Source organism: Falco cherrug, chromosome 1 (assembly GCF_023634085.1).
Source record: "Falco cherrug isolate bFalChe1 chromosome 1, bFalChe1.pri, whole genome shotgun sequence".
Classification (NCBI taxonomy): Eukaryota; Metazoa; Chordata; class Aves; order Falconiformes; family Falconidae; genus Falco; species Falco cherrug.
In genome coordinates, this window is record NC_073697.1 from 48,781,614 (window position 1) to 48,803,794 (window position 22,181).

Consider the following 22,181-nt stretch of genomic DNA (forward strand, 5'->3'; position numbering starts at 1 on the left):
GACTAAATGACTGGACAAACAAAATGGCAGATGAAAATGTATGCAGATAAATGTAAAGCAATGCAAATGAAGCAAAACAGCCCTGGCTTCATACATCAAATGATATATATATATATATGTATCTCTGAGCTGTTTCTTCTCAGAAGTGAGGTCTTTGAGTTATAAGGGAGAGTCCATGAAAATGTCAGCACAGTACAGTAGCAATGAAACAAATCCTGCATTGTGAATTACTGGGGAAGGAATAGAGGAAAAAACCCCATAAGGATTCCATTACACATATCTGTGATTTGCCTGCGCCTGCTCTCTTTATTTCAAATATGTTATATTAGAAGTAGAAAAGGAAAAAGAAAAGTAGAAGTTCAGAAAGGCATAAGAAAGAGTACAAAATCATGGGTGGCATAGAAAAGTAGTTGGGATTGACTGCTCACCTTCTCCTTCGGGACAAGAAGACAGCACCATTAATTAAAGGCAGCTGAAGCCAGGAGCAAAACAAACAGAGGAACACAATTGTTCATGCAGGAGGTGAGTCCGTCTGTGGGATGCCTCACCACTGAGTGTTGTAGATGCAAGAAATTTGCATGTCCTAGGGGGAAAGTGGACAAGTATTGGGAAAAGAGAGCCACTGGGGATTATTAAGGACACAAGCCACACCAGGTTCAGGAAATGTCCTGAACTAAAACTATCCGGGGTCTGGGAGAATGTAATCAGGGAAATATCCTAAGTGTTGCCCAGTGCTACTCGTTGGTAGACATCCATGTATGGCCACTACTGAAAACACAATACTGGGTTTGATAAACCTATGTCCTTAGACATAGTGATGGTCATTGCTTCTCCTTAACTGTGGGGTTATGGATTGTGCTCTCAGTACAGGAAACGGTGTTACCATTCACTTGGTGTAAGCTTGTTTATTTGTGCAGTAAAGGGCTGGCTGACCATAGTGTCTCCTAGCGTGGTGTAACTGCTGTGGCTCTGGGAGTTTTTACTGTCTGTCCTGCAGCTGTCTGAGGGAGAGGGTACCTGCAGGTTGCCTGGTTAGTGGTTCTGCTGCAAAACCTATTGCCCATGCAATTCCTGGGTGGGAATGAGGAACAGGGTAACTGGTTTCATGCCTCCCTGTTCCTGCTCTCCCTTGGCTGCTCTTCTTGTTACCTGGTATGTCTTTTTGTCATGTGACATGCTAGCTAATGGGGGTAAGGAGGGATTTTTTCCTCTGTGAGTGAGACTTGGTCAATGTTAGGAAATGTACTAAGGCCTTATTGAATGAACTGAATTGCTATTTCTAGAGTATAATCACGGAATACATATGATACAAATATAGCACTGTAGCTGTTTGTGAATGGTTTCTGACCCTGTCTTCATGTTTAAACTGCTGGGATTTTGGCTAGGAATTGGCACCATTTAATTTTCACTGTCCTCATGGCTTCTTCAGGCTAGTGAAGTTAAAAAAAAAAAAAATCACCTGTGGAGCTTCTATTAGTTGAGCTACTGCTTTTTATTCAGTATTAAATCATCAAAACATTTAATCTGTTCTTCTAATACTTAAAAAAGACAGTAAAGATCCCATCCTCTGCTTCTCTTTGGACTGAGAAACTGCAGAAGGATGGTATTTAAGCATTATTTGTTGGGCAGAAAGTGTGCATTTCTTTCTGAAAATACACAAATATTGCTGGTTTATCTGGAGAGTAGGTGTGGTATTGAAAATTATGAGAATCATGTTTCACTTGGAACACAATCCTTGTAAATGCCAATGCCCTGCTTACTCAAAAGAACACAGAGCATTTTGGTAGGATGAGATACATTGCATAATATGCATACATGTGATTGTAGTCATACTGAGACACGTACCTACATGCCAGGAACCAAAAGAAATTTGCCGTGAGTCTTACAAGTTTTAACAATATTTTTTTAAAGTATTTATAGATTATATTTTAAGTATTTTTAATAGGGATTGGTGACCTGCTTCATTCAGATAGTGTACTCATCAAAGGGGAATGTACTAAAAAATACAATACTTTGGAGGAGAAAACAATGTTGACTCAATGCTTAAACAAGTTTGGACAAATGTTTAAGACTGAGTCCTGTAGGCCCTTACCAAATGCATTTTACATTAGCAGATTCCTCAGCAGCATGCTGTTGTCTTTACAGAAGCTTTATTGTTACACAGGACCTGCCTAAACACCATTTTAAAAGCTGCCTGTTCCTTTTGATGAGAAGATACAGAACCAGTATTGAGGGCGGAGAATGTGCTGGGGAGGGAGGAGAATGGGAGAGGTGTTGATAGGGCAACAGGCAGAGAAGCCTCATTTTTTTACTGGACTCTGGAAGAAGTAAATATGTGTTCAGAAAGAGCATAATCATAAAGTTGAAGGCACTGTTTCTTAACAATGAGCTATTAAACTATTTATACATGGAGAAAACTTTTACTGATAGTCAAGTGTCTGTAAGTATGAAGTTTTATTTGTCTAAAGTGAACAGAAAACAGGAATATGGTTTAATGAGTAGTCATCCGAGCTAAGAAACCTTGCAGTGAAATATGGTAAATAATGCTTCTAAGGATTCAATGAGGTTTTTAAAGAGACAAAGTTTGTAAGTATAAGTATTTCAGTTGACTTTCTGTATAAGCTCTGTAATGAAATTAAGAATACACCTTTTTAAAGACATGTTTCAAATCTCTCTTTAGCATTGCATTGTTTTTAAAATGTGGAGTGAGTATAGTAGATATACAGATACTTCTCTAATTAAGTTTTCTTTCACTTAATTTTCTCTATACTTGCACGTGTATTTCCGTAAAGTAAGAATATCATGTTATAGTTACAAGTTATCTTGTAATTGTTACAGTGTTTAAGTTGTGCAGCTAAATTGTTTTTTTTTCTTCCAGCTGGATTTTTATCCAATAAAGCAGAATCCAGATGGTATGAGTTATTAAAATAACTGAAAATAAATGAGAAGTATTTCTAGAATACAAAATTTTTGAGGTGTAGAGACTTCAGATCAGTTCTAGTTTCTTGTTGCTCAGAAAACACATATTTTATAAGTAAAGGTCGTCCTAGCTGTATTATCCAATTTTGACATTATAGTCTTATTCTTTATATGTTCCAGAGTTTAGTTGTCTTTAATGCTAAAAGTATCGCAGCAAAAGTATCAGTTTTTAATATGAAAGAGGAAAGAAACAATTGTAAGGCTTAGGAAGATGTGTATGCATTGTTTCCTTAAAAATTAGTAGCTTTCATGCTCAGATTTATACTGATTTCATCAAAATCTATTGGTTCTTAGAGGCTCCATTTGCAGTATAGGAAATTCAGAAGCGACTTAATGTGTTTCAGTGATCTGTCACTTAATCATATCCTCCTTAATATGTAATTTAATTTTAATTTACAATTGGGTTGCAAGTCACCTTCCATCTGGATGTGCAAGTTAGGCTGTTTCTGCGTGTTTTGATTAGTGGAGAGAATTCAGTTGTCTTAAAATGCCTATGAACAGAAGGGAAAAAATAGTAACTATTGAAAAACATTTTTGAAAAAGTGTGGGTTTTGTTAGCAGTTTGGAGTCGGGCTCTAAAGAAGTATTTTTCGAAGTTTACAATACAGCTTTCAAAACCAAATATTTGTTTTTAGAGTAGCTTTCTGGATGGCAGATCTTCCTGAACTTAACACTTTGAAACTTGTACACGAGTCTGAGAAGTGTCAGCAGACAGCAGGGGGCACTCAGAACAGCAGTTTGCGTCCTTTCCCTTCCCTTCCCTTCCCTGAATTTACTGTATAGGAGCTCTTCGTATTTGACAAGGCAGCTTGTATTTCAGTTATTTATACACGAAAAAATTCCAAATAGTTTGGCTTGAAAATATTTTTTTGTTAATATTGCCTTGGAATAGGAAGGACTTTTATCTTTAAAATCGGTAAACCACAATGTTGTAAATTTTAGAGACTCTTCCCTCTTTTAGTCAGTAGCAAATATGGGGGCTGTTTATTGTTGACTAGCTGACAAATCATTGACAAAAGATATATCTAGACCGCTTATAGAAAATTTGGAGAATTAGGAAAACCCCTCATATTTTCTAGCAAAGTTCCCTTAATTTGTGTGTAGGCTTTTTGATACTCTGTCTTTTTATTTCAGTAACTAGGGTCAGTGAGCTAAATCGTATTCTTACAGATATTTTTTCCCTGGCTTTCATGCAAGTAGTTTTTAATTTCTTTAATATGAGATAAATAAGTACTTGATATGTAAGATTTTTAATGGTGTATTCTGCCAATGTCAAATTTACTTAAGGAATTTGTGTGACGGAGCTGGTCCAGGGGATTGTCTCTTTCTAGTTGGCGTTTTTTGTGTGTCTCTCCTTCTTTTAGGAATCAAGGATATATTAAATCCTATTCATCTTTTGACAAGTTAAAACTTACCCAGACTTCCTGTCATTCTGTCTTTCTCTTCAGCTTTTTCTGCTCTGCAAACGTACAAAAGAAAATATGAGCAGGAAGTGGAGGAAGGGTAGAAGAGAAAAACAGATCAACCATATCTGGGGTCTCTACCCCTTCCCACAGTTTGGCTTCTGAGCAGATGGATGTGGGTTTACAAATGTTGTCTTTGGTATATCTGAAAAAGGTTTTTAAAGCTGTTGTGCCGTATTTTAACACTTTCCATTAATAGCTTTGCAAATTAACATTCCTTCTGTTTTTGACCTTTGAACTTTGAGTTGCCTGCCTGGTTTACAAATATGGTATACAAAATCACAAGATTTTGAATCTGGCAGCTGCTAGAAATAACCTGTGAAAATGTGGAGGGATATGAATTTTTTAAAGGGCTTGCAGAGTCACGTGATATTTCGTAGCCATTATTATTATTAACTGGTACTGTCTAATTGGTAGAGCTCATTTGCAGTGCTGGTAGAGTCACTGTATGGAAAAAATGTGAACGTGCAGTGCTTAGTTCAATGAAATAAAATCAACAACTCTAAAGGTCTGTTTAAACTAAGGGATTATTGGGTTTATAATGCCAAATACGAGTGCCTAGAATGTATAAAACATTGCCCACACACAGTGTTCCTAACAACGTTCACTACAGTTGCTCTGTTGAGCTGCTAGTCTTGCAGCTACATCCCATTGCATGTGGGGTTATTTTTCTCTTGATCATTCGTGTGTTCTTGCAAGTAACATGCTTATGTGCTAAAACTCTGCTAGTACATTGGGTCTTTCTAGGTGATTCCTGAAGGACTTGGGTTAAGGGTTAAGTAAATACTATTGATAAAAGTCCTTTTTTGTGTTACCCCTAAGAGGTAACACAGGAAAGTTCTCCAGGCATTTCTGATCCATTTGCGCTTTTACTTATACAATGTAAGGATTATTATGTACCTGGTCACCTGCATATTTGTAATGGTGTTGCTGTTAGGTTAAACTATTGACAGTGAAAATACATTCTGCATCCCACTTGGTTTAGCATCAAGCAAAACGCTGTATTTAAACACCTCTGGTATTTTTGCTTTATAAAATTGTAAGTTTTTAATGCTTACCCACAGATAGTAAAACTGTTCTTCTGTGCAAGTATTGTAGGGCATTTGCTTCTTAAGTCCTAAAATAATAGAGGGTGTAATTTCTAAAACACATTCCTTCCTGTCTACGCACCCGTTTGTTTCCATTGCATTTCTTTATGGTGTTAAGTACTTATAGAAGACAGCATTCAAAAGTGCAGTGGTGTGCCTATTCAAACAGATAACCAACCATAAAAGGAACTTTGTCCATTGCACCAATTTTCTTATGTCTCTGGAATGCTTGTTAAAGTATACCTCCTCCATTTTCACCTGTAATTAGCTTAAAATTTCTTCTCTGATCACTCTAAATTGAAGATTGAATTTTTCTGTTAACCAAGTCTCTTCATCCTAAATCCAAAAATGGTAAGATGTGCAGACTTGGACTGTCTTTTGCAAGGCAGTCTGACCATGAGATCTTGAGTAAAGGCTCTTAACTTCTTTTTGCCTCATTTTCTCTCTATATAACTTCAGAGTAATATTTGCCTTCTTCATAGGGTTGTTTTTGTATTAGGGGCTCAATGTAGGAACTGTATGGAGGTGCGGAATACATGCTGCACTGAACAAGGGAGAAGATTACTTTTTCCTAAACTACTACTACTAGTAAGTCCACCTTGGCTTTAAAGACATCTCACTAGCATAAAAATGCCCACTAATAATTCCCAGTTTGCATTTATGGTGTTTATTTTTAGCAGAAAATTGTATTCTGATTGCTTAAAAAATAACAGCAGTGAATGGTTTAGGTACTATCGCTGTTTACTTGTGAATAGCAGCAAACTTCATGAAATCCTATACTTGCCATATACAGTCTCTTGAAGACAGTGCTGTCACAGGCAAGTTAATAGCACTTCCCTCTTACATTACAAGTAGCCTATTTTGCTCTCTGTTCCTAAGGTGCTGTGCACAGAACTGTCTTGACATCAGTTGAGTACAGGCTCGGGTAGTGAGGAAGGAAGGGCAGAATACCAGCTGGTTTCTGAAAGGAGAATTTTGTCTTTAGTGACAAAGGGCTGCTTCTAGGTTTAACCAAATATGCCAGGTTTCCTTATACTGAAGATATTTACATACAATTTATAGTATTAACCACTGAAAAGTTAAGCAGAATAGACCGTTAGAGGTCCTACTGTATTCTGGCTTGCATTATGTAAACCTCTGAAAATAGTGGTTTACTATGTGAATGTTTCTATAACTAATGTTAGGTGATTAACTAGTGTTTTTCTGAAAACTGTCTTGGAAATTATTTTATTGAATACAGGACTGTCACACAGTTCAGTGTTATTTTATTTTCCTGATTTGTTATAGGAAACATTTTAAAATACAATCAGCATGATTTATATAAAATGATCTAGCTTTTCTGGTGAGAGATAATTGAGATCTAATCTGAATCCCTGACGAGCCACTGCTTCCTGCATTGGCCTGTTGCTATGGGTAACATAAAGGGAGTAAAATAGAACTTCATACGAAATGCCTTTAAACTTTACTGGCATGTACAGGCATGGAGCAGGGTTGATTTTTTTAGTTTAATCTTTGAGGAGCTGATGTGTTAAGGAAATGCTTTTTCCATATTAAGTGAAGATGAATTTAGGAAGAGTACTGTTAGGAAAAATAACTGCTGTTTCTTACGAAGAGCGGGTAAGTGATAAGAATTATATTTAGCTAAGGCAAGGCATCGTTGCAGTGGGAAATTAAAGAGGCTATTGTTATTGGCAAGAAATTAGAGAAGAATGTTAAGATTTTCAGAATGCTTTTTGCTTAGCCTTTAAGCTTTTTTACTTTTAAAGTATTTGAGTTAAAATTCCTTTGTAAATGCAAAATTGGGTTTTATTATCAGAGAAAGGGGAATCTTATTGTACCAACTAACATTCAGATTTTGAGATGTATTTATGAGCAGTGCCCAATATGCATAAAGCTAAAAAAATCAGTATGCTTATAATATGTGCCTATTTTTTAATTCTGTGCAATGTGTTTTGTATATGCTTTCTGTACCACTATATCAATATTACATCTTTAGGTAAAACTGTATGTATTTTGTGTATATCTTTATCAAAAAAATATTAGGCATGGATTTGGCATTTAAGGCACCGTGTTTATGTGTGATAAGATTGGTTTTGTTTGGGGTAAAAAGTTGAACATTTATTTCTTAAAGGAATTCCAAATGTCACATCATTTACTATTCATGTGTTGTTTTTATAGATTCAAATTTTTGTCAAAAATATTTAACCTTCAGAGAAGAATATGTTTGGTAAAATTATTGTACAGTGTTTGTCCTGTATTTCTTTTCCTTGGGAATGCTTACATCTATAATACTTTTGTAATAGCTATTATAAACGAACTTCCTTGGTGGTAAAGAACTGAAAAGACAAATTATGTAATAGTTTTCCTTTAAGTGGCATCCTGAAGGTGCATGCTTCTCAATAAAATCCTAAATCATGAAATTAATTGCAATAATATTTTGAAATGAAGATAAAAACACTCTAATACTACTCTAGTGTTTAGGTGGGAAGTACATTTGAGATTATTTATTAGAAGGAAAATCTAGCAATAATTTGAGTAATATGGCTTTATTTTTTTTATTTAAATTGTTAGACCAGTGTATACTATGTTTTGAGATATGATCTTCCTCCCAGAGATCACTGGAGTTCAAGGCATTTGTACAATGTTAATGCTGTAATGAATTTAAAAGGATAAAAATATGTGTATGTAATGTAAGTCCTGGAGTAATGTGACTGAAGATCTAGGGACCTGCTCGTAATTCATACCTTGGCAAAAGGAGAAGTTGCTTCAGGTGATTTAATAAGGTGTTTGAACAAAGCTAGATGCAAGGAGACAGTCGAATGAGTGATAGGCTTTCCCTGAGCTAAGTGACAGAATGTTTGAAAGTTGGCAATTTGTATCCAGTCTATAAATCTGCAGTGCTTCATCTCTTAAAGAACACAAGAAGTCTCCCAAACTTATTTTGTATATTGAAATCATATGAGAAAATCAGTTTAGAAGGTTGGTGGAGCTAGTAGGTATGCTATTCCAAGCTGAAAGGCTTAATTAGAGGGGCTTTTGTACAATAGTGTGTGGTATGATACTGTGCTTGGTAAGTCTAACTTTGGTAAGATTCTGAAGACGGTGGTCAGAGAGTTCCTTGGATGCAAAAGTCGATGCTGGTATTGGAAGAAAGTGTGCTTTAGAAAGGACTCATAGAGAGGTCATTTTTAATCCCTTTTTCTCTGAACCTTTCTGGATGCCCAGGAAGAAAATGTTTCTGTTTAGTCTGTGGTTTTGTCATTGTTAGGGTAGGAGAGAGGAATAAGTCTTCACTCTCATTATAGATTTTATCCCTCTGCATCTCAGAAGGAAATGGACAAGGCTTTTTTGACTCAGGAAGGCACTCACCCACATTCTTTTAGCATAGATGATTTCACGTTGCTCTATTTTGTTGCTAAGGCCTGGCATTTCCTAGTGTGTGTCACGGCTCCTGGTATCCCCTTCTTTCCCTTTGTTCTACTGAAGTACTTGAGCATGACTTCGACTTGAATGACAAATCTTGAGGTGGAGAAAAAGGACATTTTTCTATTGTGTTGTCTGGGTAGTCTGTACACATGGATTTATTTGCACAATGTAATGTTTGGGATATGGGTGGGGTATTTTGGGGTTTTCTGCATGGTGGTGTTTGGGAGACTTTGGCAGTACTTACTTTGGTTGCTGGGACCTGATCCATCTAAAATGGAACATGTAAAATGGAACTAAGTGGATTTTCTGGATAAGAGTTTCTGTTAACTGAAAGATGCCACGAGACTAGTTTCATGCAGTGGAGCACACGTCTAGCAGGTTATGGACCATGAAAGCTAGAAGATACAGGCTGTTTCAGGCTTATGAATTATACTCCTTTATGCCCTCTCTCCCCGTGTACCCTGTTGTTGGTGCAAGATACTAGGTTGTCTTATTTCTATTTAGGGGGGAGAAGTACTCACAAAATAGTTTTCTCCCTGATAATTATTGTAAGCTGATACTCTTTTAGATTTCTTGCAAGTAGATCCTGAACACAACATCAAAAAACTCATGGGCCCTTCTGGTTTTTCCGCCTAGCAAAGACAGGTGATACAAAGAGACATTTTACATGTTTTCTCTTAATCAGAACTTTATGCTATTTAGTATATGATGGAGTATTTGCCAGTTTACAGAGACCTAGAACACCTTTTATGGTGTATGATAATGGGGAAGCCACTGTTCAGCTTGCTAGCTCTGGCATTGAGCTCCTCACTTGGATCACAGGGATCAAGAGCTTGCCCTGAAGTCTAGAGGAAGAGAGTTGCATCCTCCACCTTTGTGGAGTGTGTGTCTGTATACCTCAGCTGATAATCCAGCTAGATGAGCAAGCAGAGTTCCTATGAAGGAGATATACTGGAAGACATTTTAGTTTTCCTAAGCTAGATTTATTTTTTAACTTTTGGTAATCAGACTCCTGCCATATACTGTGGGCTTTTTCCTAAATGAATTTGGAAGTCAGGGTAATTCAAAGAACTGAATTTGGTTCTTATCTGGTTGTGAAAGGTTTGAGGGTTGAATGCAATTAGATTTTATCTCTGGGTGATAGTTCATATGGACATTCACAAAATTAATACATTTATGTCCTGTCATTTGGAATAAAATACCTAAATACTTTTTTTTTTTTTTCCCCCGCATTAGCTCTAGCTGTCACGGGGTTATACCCTATCCTTCTTCCTCATCTTTCAGAAATGGCTACATACAGAAGCTGTTCAATTTTATAGCTCTTTAATACATATGTTTTTTAATAGGTCATTCTTAATACACATGTGTGAAGTGTTAAATTCCGTCAAATAATCAAACTTTATGTGTGTAGTAGATCAGATTTTTGTCCTGAAGAGACTCCAGTGGTGGTAAGCATGGGCGCTGAAGGATGAAAAACAACCCCCAACATATAGTGAGTTTTTAAAATGAGATCATCATAGTGTTTAAAAAAATCTGGTCTCGCAACTTATACCTTTGGACAAATCTAGACAAGTTTCAACTGAACAGTTTAGACAAGAAACTGCTTTGTCGAAATGTGGACTGCATGTGGTTTCTGACAGGTTTATATTAAGATTCTAAGTACTCACAAACATATTTTGAACTGTGAATTCTTACACAATAATTTCAACCTTTAGTTTCCAGCTGGTTTTGTTGAATTAAGTGGATTTAGTTCAGTTACATACATGAATTTAAAGAAATATTTTTAAAATAAATTTTATTCTGTGTTCTACCGAATTAACCTGGTAATGTTTGGAACATGCTGGGTAGTTTTAGTGGCACACTGTAATGTAGAAAAAATACCATATAGTTGGAATATATCAAAACCAAAGAGAAATTTGAAATATCTTAATAGCACAGAAGTAGGAGGTTGATATTTAGATAAGAAATTCCATTCTTCCAATGGGTACTTTTTTTTTTTTTTTTAATGCTTAAACATAGTAATTACTAAGGCCTTGCTTGAGAGATTTTAAGATGTTGATACATGTAATATAACATGCATTAGCCGAAGTATTTAAAATAAACATATAAAACCCACCCATGGTGTATAGAAAGCTCACTGCATTAACTTAGGCTGGAAGGACTGAGGTAAAATTATCTCATTGTCCACAGAACTTAATTAAGTGGTACTATTACCATAATGTTTGAGCTTTTCTGTGAATGCACACAATTTTTACTTTAAAATAATATTTTACAATTGTTAACTTCCCAGTTTTTGAAAAAAGTAGTGTAAATATACTTTTTATTATTATGAGCACCCTATTTATTTTACTGGATACCTTTCAAAAACATGAAGGAGAATTGTACTTGGTGTTTGAATCTGGATTCATGCAAGCTGCCAAAGTAAATTACCATTCCTAAAATGTATATATTTTGAAGGTATTTTTATTTTTCCTCTGTCTAATGTGTAAACAGATACTATAATTTTATTTTGAGTCATGTTTTCTTCATTCTTTGATAAATGAATTGGAATTGTTAATTCATCAGCTGTTCTGTACAGTATGTGAATAAGGAATGAGAAGCAATATATTTATAAAACAGGTTTCAGTAATAGAAATTAGATTTTCTAAATTACAAACATGAATTAAGTTACGGCTTCTGAATGCTTAATATGCTTGCTAGACTTAAGTGCAAAATAGAAGTAGAAAAAGTGTCCCAAGCCTCACTGGAGAACTGTACCCAAAACAGGAGTACTTTTTTGATACCTGAAACAGTGCTATTAAAAAAAAGTGAGAGGTCTGGATACATTTTTGATTATATTATTATGCTTCACAGATTCAGAAGCATTTATTTTTGTGTAATTAAACAAGTGCCATATCTTTTTTATTATTATTATTTTTTTTTATCTTTTCCATGAAAGGTGTTTATCTGAACTAGCACCAGAGGAATGATGTCAATAGAGGCTACTTTAGACTTTGAAAGTTCAGAATACTTGTATGAAAAAACAAATCAGATCCTCTGATGATGATGTGAGTGGTGAGGCCGCAACAATTTTTAACAGGTTATGTTCTTTAGATAGTGTTAACAGCAGCATGAGATCATGCAGTGAAATAGAAAAGAGAAGGAGGGGAAAAGATATTATTTTGTTAAGAGTTACTGAAAGTTTTTGTGGATTTTGAAGGGCAGAGGAAATGTTTGTTGCCAAGGCTGGAAAATACAGACGAACTATGGAGAGAGAGCTTTTTTCTTGATCTGTGTATGTATGGATTGATTTTTTTCTTGAGTGTGTTTTCTGTCTTGAAGAAATTGTAGATAGTATAGGGCATTCTTTCCTACCTTTTAAAAGAGCAGTATAAAATAAGAGAGTTTCTTTTTAACTGTTCAGATAATTACTTAAAGGTTCAAGGATTCAAGGACACTTTAAATGACAAAGAAAAGATTCCCCAAGCTAAAATAATACTAATTCTTAATAGCCATTAAAAATCAGTGCAAACTTGGATCTAAATATCAGCTGTCCTTCCAGTCTTACCTAAACCGAGTGCCAAGGACCAAGCCCTGGAGTATGTCTGGGAAATGGTCAGTTACTTGGTTTTACAGAAATGTTAGCTGCCTTGAGGTAGTTTGTGATCAGAGGTGAAAAGTTTAGTGTAGATAAGCACAGAAACATCAACATTTCGCTAGAAGACTGACTGTCCTTGAAAATTCCATGTGAAATACTAGTAGAGATGGTGAGGAGTTTTTACCTAGCTTCTTGGAAATACTTGTCACACCCTTTTGGCTCTGTGGAAGTCAGAAGTGGTTGGCAGGGGAAGTTTTTGGAGTCATCTGACTGACAAAATACCAAATTTTAATGCCACATATCTCCACATATTGCAGCAAAATGAAGTACGCAAGGTGTTGTTTAAGTTTTCAGTCTTTGCAGGTCAGTTTTAAGGTATCTGCTTTCTCACATATACCAACCAATTGACTTTATTAATCTAAAAAGGAGTGTTGGAAGCAGTGTAGCTACTCCAAGTACACAGCAAGAAGTACTTCGTCCAGTAAATACTAGCGGGATCGAGTTCCAGGACAGTGGTTAAAAGGCCTGGGCTGAACTTCATGGTGGGGAGGAAACACCTACAAGAACAGCTGGTTTCTTTTCATTTTCTTCTCTCATGTTATCTATTCCTAATAAGGTGATAAAGTAGCTAACACTTAAAATATTATACGAAGCTCAGAGATTTCTAATACTTACCATGAAACTTAAGTAACACTTATTTTTCTCTTTCTTATTGCAGTCAGCAACTGTTTCTGATGGAGGTAAGCTGAAGCTTGTTTTTACTTTTATGATGAAAAAGAATCAATTTTCCACATTAAGCAACATAATATGTGGTAAATAAGGTGATATATTACAAGACGTGAGTCCAAAGTGGAGCAGAACTCTGTGACTTCTTTGGGAACTGTGCCAATGAAAATACTGCAGGATTATGTTCACATACTTTCACTGATTTATTTGCAAATTTTTTTTGTGTGCCACATCTCTCTCTATGCACGTTATTGTAACTAGGCTTCTTCATTTATAATAAAGAAGCAGAGCTGGTAGACTTTTGTATTATTGGATGGTAGGTAAAATCTTGTTTTCTGTTTTATTGTCCTTTACATACACTGTTTGCTTTTGAAGAGCCATACTCTAGCTCGTGAGTTGTAAGCTGTGTTGGTGCGTTGTTTGAGGTTGAAATTTCTTTACAGTGTGATGCATTTTGAGAAGACGATAAGTAATTTGATATTTGCAAAATCCCACTGTGGAGCTTTTGCAGTTCTGGAGTACTTTTAAGTAAACTCCTCTTTATGTCACCTAAGTTTATTTGTTTTGATTTTACCATGGCTTTAATGTTTTAAAGGACATGCACTCTTTGTTAAACATTAGAAGATGATTTCTCTGAACCCTTGAAATTAATTGAAACAGTTTAAGTATACATCTTTAATGGAATAAAGGGATTTATATAGTTTAGGGTATACTTTACCCTAAGTATACTTTTGTCATTTGTCTTGCTGGGCAGGAGTTGGCTCACTTGATCCTGTAGAGAAGTTCACTTACATACTTATTACTATGTTTGCTATTCTTTGACGACAGTACAAGACAATTTTATTAAATAAAAAGGGGGCAAACTGTGTTGCCATGATTAGTTCAGTGAAACTGAAGAAATATTTTGAATGGTAAGGGTAATTTTTTATATTACATGCAAATATAAATGCAAAATTAGCAGTGCTGTTCACAGAACTCCATCATGTCCTAATTTTCTGATGCCTTGGAAAACAAAAACTACAGCTGAGAGAAACGTTAATGTTTTGGTCCTTTTGACAGAGCCATTTTCCAATGGCTGGCTGACTTCGCCAGGTATTTCTTTACTACTGCAACAGTACTTCTGTCTAGGAGAGAAAGACTCTATATTGTATGTCTTGTCTGCAAAGTGTCAAAAGACAGGAACAGAAAATATGTCTGTTCTACTTTCTAGTTCTAAAATGTAGCCTGTGTTTTTGTGGGCAAAATTGTGGGGTTTTTCCTCCCAAATATGTTACCTGTTTGATATAAAAATCAAGACAAAGCACACTTTTTTTTTTTTGGTATGTATATGTAGTTTAATTATATTCCAGGTGCTGATAGGCAAAAAATTTGATCTTTTTAAGCTAAAATGGAATCTACTTGTGTTTTGTCTCCGTGAATGTTCTTGTTCCATGTTAATGAAAATTATTTTTTTTCTATTGCCTATCCAGACTTGGAGATCTCTGTGATAGTACTAATAAGATAGTCATTTCAAGCTTTTTATGCTTTCAGCTGAAAATTTATTTTAAAGATCTGACTTAGTTTTGGCTTTCCAATGTGACTTTTATATTTCATTCCAATTCCATAGATAATAATTGTGTTTTCACAATTAATTCTATACATTTTTGTGAAGTTGTGAATCTAAGGGGCATAAATTGCATGTATTTTTCTGCAGAGTTCTATGACCTGTTTTTTCAGATAGTGCTGAAGATTTAACATGGACTCTCTTAATTGTTAAATGCTGCTTAAGGGAGGGGTAATTTAAAAGTGGTTAAAAGTGGTAGTCGAATTATACTGAGTAATATTGAATCAATGCTTAAATACCTAGAAAATGGCTTCGAAAAGTGAGAACCAGAGAGACTTTAACCAGAAAAAGTGAAATGAAATAAAATCCTAATTCATTTCCTTTAGAGCTGCATTGAGTAAAAAGCTCTGATTCATGTCTGAATTACATTTTCAGGCTTTCACTTTTATTGAATATGTCACAGCACTGAAATTTTTCTAATCTTCTCTAACCTCACTAATTCATTAATAGATCCACAGATTTACACATTTTAGGGCATGTCTAGAGAAGTTTTCACTAGCGTAACTATTAGCATAGCGGTGCATACTTTCCTTCCTAGACTAAATCTTAATATTAGTACTGGTACATACAACTAGATATTATAAATACTGTTGTTAAGCTTTAGTCTGGGAAGGGAAATTTATGTGTAAATACTAATCATTATGTGTTTATATACATCCCTTCAGTATAATAGGAGGCACGACAGCTCTCTGTACATTTTCTTTCCAAGATCAATGAAGCCTCATGTAATACAGCTTTTATTAGGTTAGAGCCAGGCACTGCAAATCATCTACCCCTTGTTGTGTTTATTAAACATGGTAACTCAGCTTGTTCTCATCAGCCAAAACTGTGCGCTTGGGCTTTGCAAGATAGGTAACATGTAGAAGATACAGGTACCTGAATTAGTGTTGTTTCCAGAAATGCTGGTGAATGAATTGCAGACAATCAGAATGCAAACTGTAATAATGTTTAGATGCAAGATCACTGCTATAGATCAATTAATCTGCAGCACCTATGCTCTAGGAGTAGCAGAAATGATTTTATGTTACTGCAGCAACCTGTAACTAACAGAAATCTCAAAACCTGTCCATTTCTGCTGACTGTAGGATAGTGAGAATGTGTACACAGCATGCAGGCTGTAGCTGATGTTTTGAGCGCTGTGCCATCTAAATCATCACAGAGATATCAGTAGTCCCCAGCTAATGTCTGATTTTGGCTGTTGACACCTAGACGGCACTTTACAAAGGGCAGACCTTAAGGTCAAAGAACATATAATAGAAGTACATCATCATTCATCTTCCAACAGACAGGTGGTGAGGTATCTGGACTATTGAGAAGGTATGTTAGTTCTTACCTGGTACTTATTCCCTACACAGATCAGTTCCACAAAGCTGAAGTCTGTTATTTCCAAATACTTAAGCATAGCAGATACTATACATGTCTTTTTTTCTTTTCAGATACTACTTGGCTGTAGTTTCTGCTGTTTTTTCTTTTTAGTGTTCATGACCTGGAAAGAATCTTCATAAGGAAAGGCATTTTAAAAGACTTTTTCTTGAAAGGAACCTGGTGTTTACAATAATAAATAATGTAAAACTGTATTTTGAAAAGTAACTAAAGAAGGTAGAGCAAAAAAACTTCAGTGAAGCCTAAAATAAAACAAAACACTGTTTACACTTTTTGCACTGTAAGAAAGATGCATTATTACCTTCTAACGGGTATATGACTTATTTGTCAGCTACATTGGCAGTGCATGCTTGCTGTAGCTGTGTTCCACTGTAATATAAATAATTCAAGTTCCTTTAGCAGCAGTGGCAAAAGGTCTTTTCTTTAAATAATTTATGTAGCATTTTATAATGCTTTGTGGTAAGTATACTATTGCTTTCCTCTGCTTGAAGCCATGAGGGTAAAGAATCAATTTGTTTAGAATGGTGTTAGAAGCTGCCAGGAATTGCTGGGGGGAAATGCGTTAGCTTCCCTTAGCCCAAAGTTGCAGAGGAGCAATGTGCCGTACAGTAAGATTAATCTGCACCCAGTGGGTTCTGGGATGTTACAACTGAACTTGGTATGGATTCAGAAGGATGGCTTTCAGTGAATGGCTTGAAGTATTTGATTAAGTGGCACCACAGTGGTTCTTATCAGCTTTATCCAGGTAATGTATTTAGTGATTATCTGGAGTATCTTAATTATATGAGTGTATGCATTCTGATGATTACAAGGGGTACATATGGCTTTTCACAATAATAAAAAGTATTTGTAGGTTGAAAAATGTATATGGATTTTATAAACAAATGCATACAATTAAATATCCTTAATTAATTGTATTCAGAACTGCTTTATATGATTTAAATCAAGACTTCCAGAGCCATCTTATCCTGAACACTTTCAAGATTTTAGTTGATTAAATGCCTGAATTTTCTTATATAATGCTATTTTTGGTAAGATAAATAAAACTAAGACCCTCCACAGAATGCGTAAACACAAAAGATCTAAAATACTGAATTTTGAGGAGTTTTAGAAAGCATTCTGTGTCAATTCTGTATTTGAAGAATGTAATAAATGAAACTGAATGAGTTTGCATAGAAAGTAGTACTTCCTTGCTAGGTATGGTGGCTCTTGAACAGAACAGAAATAAATTTGATTTCCTGGGATTCAGGATGCCTGAGTAACGAGCCTCCTTTTACAGGTAATGCAAGATGAGTCAGTGCTTCCACACAGTAAGGAGAAAGGAAGGCAGGCATTAGGAAACTTCACGACACTGCTAAGTTGTCTGTACACCTGAGTTGGGTTTTTCACGGTGAACTCTGGCATCCTGAGCTTCCCAATAGCTACTTCTCTTGTGTTTTTTTTTTAAACACGAGGAGGAGGCCACTTTGCATAACAGCTTTGTGGTTAGAACATTTGAGAGTGGGAACTGGGGCTCTACATTTCCTCTAGTGATCATCACAGAGTACTCATTAGACAAAATGCGTGACTTGGTTGGAAAGTTCCTCTATTCCTGCTTTCCAAGGTGGGCTGCGTGTACGTAGGAATGCGCAAGGTGTGAGAATCAGGAAATCTGACACTGAAGTCTTACCTTGGAAACATTCCTCTGCAAGAGGAGTAGGGGGAGCAGGAGTTACGTCTTATATTGTCTTCATTTAAGCGTGATTTGGATAAGTTGTGTACTAGTGTTATAGGTGAGTTTTTTTCTTCCCATCTGACCTTTCTCTGATTCTAACTGTGTACCTGCACTAGGTTGTAACTGTTTTAATTGCAACATTGATGTATGTGGTAAGAGAAACTGGAATAACCAAGCCTTTTCTGGGAAACAATGTTGTTCTGTATTGTTTTCAGGTTGCCAAGTACCCCAGCAGAAATCTGTACAGATTTTTAAAAGCAAACTGACTGCACTTTTGCTTTAAGGGAGAGCAAAGCAGTGTCAGAGTTAAGTATGAATGCAAATAGTTCTTTCTAAAAAAACAATCTGATTTAGCTAAATAAAATCCACCAGAACAGAGACAGTTTACTGTGAATGAGTAATCCCTTAATGCTGCTTTTAACACATTGGAGGACCTATGCCAGTAGCTCTCAAAGCTGTTGAAAATGCAGTCGTATTTTGGTTCATTTGTTTTCATGGGACCTCCAGAGTCGGGAGCATGTCAGAGGAACAAGAACCCAGTGTAGTTTAGAGCAAGTGTAACTCTGACAAGCTGAAGAGACTGAGCAGCTGCTAGCAATTAAAGGTAGTTAGCAGTCACCCACTGGTGTAAACACTCAGGGACTGTAATTGCAGTTTGGTCTTCCTGCCTGCCATAGGGAGACTGAAGAGCCACCACTTGGGGGGAGGAAGGCGAAGCTGACCTGTATTAATGATTGCTGTGCCAAGCGTTTTGCAATCCCTTGAGTCCTAAGGCACTGCAACTAGTGGATTGAGAGTTGTGCACTTTGTGTGGTTACTGCCTAATTTCCCTGTGTCAGCCAAGTAGGTTTAAAGGGTTTGGTATGTGGGATGAGTTTACCTTTCTAATTTTGCCCGAAAGGAACTAGGAAATTTTTATCATTCATCACAGGGGAAAGCTGGGGATTGAACCCTCTAGGAGTAAGGCAGTATCTGAAACTGTTCCAGATCTATCAAGAAGTGGGTGTCTATTTATATCCTGGACTGTAAAAGAAAACATATCCACCTGCAGAGTTAAAGCAAAATACTTCAGATAATAAATTTAGATATAATTCTCTTCAGATTCACATCACCTTCTTTCACAATAGTTTCACTTTGGTGACAGGTATTCTCTAACAAATCTAACAGTTGACTTTGTTATGCTCTTTCGTATATCTGAAAGGAAAAAGTGAATAAATATTTTAAGAAAATTTGGCATTATTTGCAGAGTGTTTTTAATTAGCTTTGATTAATCTGATGATAAGGTAAAGAAAAATATTTATATACCTAGTATGTTGCAATGGTTCTTAAATATTATCCTTGCTGAATATATATATATTTATTCTTCCCTAATCTAATTCTGTATCTTTGTCTTATTTTGTCTTATTTTTGTCTTAAACAATAGCTTTGCTTACAGAAATTTGCACCAGTTAACAGCTACATCTTAGTAAATACTTCTGAGATATGGAATACACTTAAAAATGAAGTTTCAAAACTATTTTTTCTGCTATCTTTACCACTATCTTAATAAGTTTTTGAAATACTTATAACTATCTTTGAATAGTCCTTTTCTTTCAAAGTTCCTACTTCCAGGGAGGAACAGTAATGTTTTGTAACATTGAACTTGGAAGCGCTTTGGTGAAATTACTCCTTGCTGTAGTTAGTCCAGGTGATTAACTGAGGAAAATTAACAACAGTAAAAATGTCCCTGTGAAGAACAGGCCATTTCTTACTGGTGGTGGGTTCAGCTTTCTCAATCAGTTAACATTCATAAAGAGCTATATATTTGCTTTTCCATTTGGCATTGAAGATTTCATCTATTTTATTTGAAGACATTATTTTCTCACATCTGTAACTGCTAATTTTTCAAAGAATTGAAATGTCTGCTTTTTTTTAGTCCCTTCCTCACAGAATCTTACTCAGTTTGGCATCTCTCTAGTGCAACCTCTCTTGCTCAAAGCAGGGTCTGTTACGAATCTCAAGGCTTTATTCAGTTACGTCTTCACAATTAATTATACCTCAGGTCACCTCTGTGAAGTGTGTAGCTGTGAGTATAACTATGCCAGTTTTACGTTTGTGTAAACTAAGAGATGAAGAGAGCAGTGGTTTGTAAAAGGGCATGCAACAAAGAAATGACAAATTTGTGAACAGGAGCCCGTTGTATACAGTTCCCTCTTTTACTTAGAGCAGCCATTTCTTTCACGTTTCCACTTCTATGGATAAGTTGTCACTTTAAGAATTTCTTTGTGCTTACTCTGTTTACTGATACCTGACAAAGATAATGCGGGGTTGATACTTGAAATTATGAGGCTGCTACACAAGGTTATGTTTTCTTAAATTCTGTATGGGTTCTTGTTCATTTGTTTTTCAGAATACAAAATGCACTTGTTTTTTAAAGATCTAAAGAACCTGGTCATTCCTCAGCTTGGGGTCCCCAGAGTATTGCAATAAGTCATCTCGAGTCTGGAAGGGAGTCAGGATTCCCTGTTTTTATCAGAAACCTTGAGGATATATGGTTTGATACCTCTACTTGCTATGGATGATGAAGGCATTTATTACTAGCTCATTTTCATTAGTAGTCTCTTCCTCAGTTGACTTCTTTCCTAAATTTTCAGTATTTAACAGGAATCTTTCATTTCCATGAAAAACTTCAGAGCCTGTCTCAACTGTTTTAAACACATATGAAATTTTGCTATTTCCTATCACCAAATAGGTTTTTGTCCACTTTCTGGTCAACTGTGGGTTCTTGAAGGTCTACCTTCCTTGGATAATCTTATGAAGGAGTGCAGTCCATAGGGTGAGGAACGTAAGCAGAAAATTTTGTCCAAAATGTTTTATTTTGTGAAGCAAGAAAAAAGATTTCCTTTTGTACCTGCACTTTTACTTCTGGCAGGGGATTGCTTTTAAGAAACACATTTAATTTTCTTTGCAGTGGAACAGAAAAAACTGAGAGATGTTTGGGGCTGCTTTTTCTATGCAGATGCTTCTAATAAAAATGGGAAGGGATGTTTTTGAAGCCTGCACTACTGTGAGCTTGAGCAGGAGGTGTGATAAATCAAGTAAACAATGCTGAAGGGTGAAAGTGAATAATACTTTATTGACAGATGTGTTATTTTTATTTTAACAGAGCTGAATAGTACTGATTTAAAAGACTGCATCAGTGAAAACAGCCTCAGTAGCAATGCTAGTCTTCCCAGTGTACAGAGCTGTCGACGACTTAGAGAAAGAAGAGTTGCAAGCTGGGCTGTTTCATTTGAGCGTCTTCTTCAGGATCCTGTTGGTGTTAAATATTTTTCAGTAAGTTTTGAGGGATGGTGAGAGACCTTTCCAAATACCTGATAATGCTGCAATGATTTTCCTGTATTTTTCTTTCTTGACAGTATTCTTACATAGGACAAGAGACAGGAGTTCCTTCTTACACAGTTAATCTGAGCATCTTTCTAAGTCTAAACTGGTTCACAGTTGAGTAAGGTTCATAGTAGTACACATTGTTGTGCACTTCTGGATAGCAAAAGGTTCACATAAAAACGGAAGCTATCTTTTGCTTTGTATCTGAACTTTTGGAAAGCTTTCTCATTTTGTGAAATAATTATATGTTGTTATATTTGCATCTGTAGCCTTTTTACAAGAAAAGGCACTAGCTTCAGTAGTTTCCTAAGAATTGGTAATCTATTCATGTTTACCTGCTGAAATGTTGGAAGCCATGTAGAGGACTTTTTCAATGCTGTAGTGGTTTATCTTCCTGCAAAAGGTTTTTAGCAATTTTTTTTTTGGAAGTAATTAAGGTAGCTAAGAGCACTGTTTAAAGCAATAGCCTGCAGGAATAGTGTTGAGTATTTGCAAAGCATAAATTAAGCTTCTTTATAGCATGTTTATGAAATTATTTGGGCAGCACAAACCATCCTTGTGCAACATATTCAGAAGTGCAACAATGCAAAAGCATATACATCTCAATTTCCTTACATGTAAACAGAGATTTTCCTTACATGTAAGGAAATTGAGGTGTATACGCTTTTGCATTGTTGCACTTCTGAATATGTTGCACAAGGATGGTTTGTGCTGCCCAAATAATTTTCACAAGGAGAATAAAGAAACCTGTGGCTGGCATAAGAGAAGTAGATTATTGGAATTTGCAGGAACTCGTGCAGACTCCTTTCTTCGATACAAAAATACTGAAGCATCAGAAGGATTAATAAGCAGACTT

General features: G+C 35.8%; 1 protein-coding gene across 5 annotated transcripts in view; it reads left to right on the top strand.

Annotated features, from left to right (window-relative positions):
* The window catches only part of RGS12 (regulator of G protein signaling 12), an 87,451-nt gene that overhangs the window by 30,624 nt on the left and 34,646 nt on the right, over nucleotides 1–22,181 (top strand). For 4 of the 5 annotated variants that reach the window (XM_055714475.1, XM_055714459.1, XM_055714463.1 and 1 more), the window contains exons 4-5: nucleotides 13,252–13,273; nucleotides 21,105–21,274. In XM_055714475.1, coding sequence (XP_055570450.1) covers nucleotides 13,252–13,273; nucleotides 21,105–21,274 — 192 coding nt within the window. Of the gene's footprint in view, nucleotides 1–2,326; nucleotides 2,441–13,251; nucleotides 13,274–21,104; nucleotides 21,275–22,181 lie in introns of those variants that run through there. The other variant, XM_055714483.1, reaches the window with a different exon arrangement.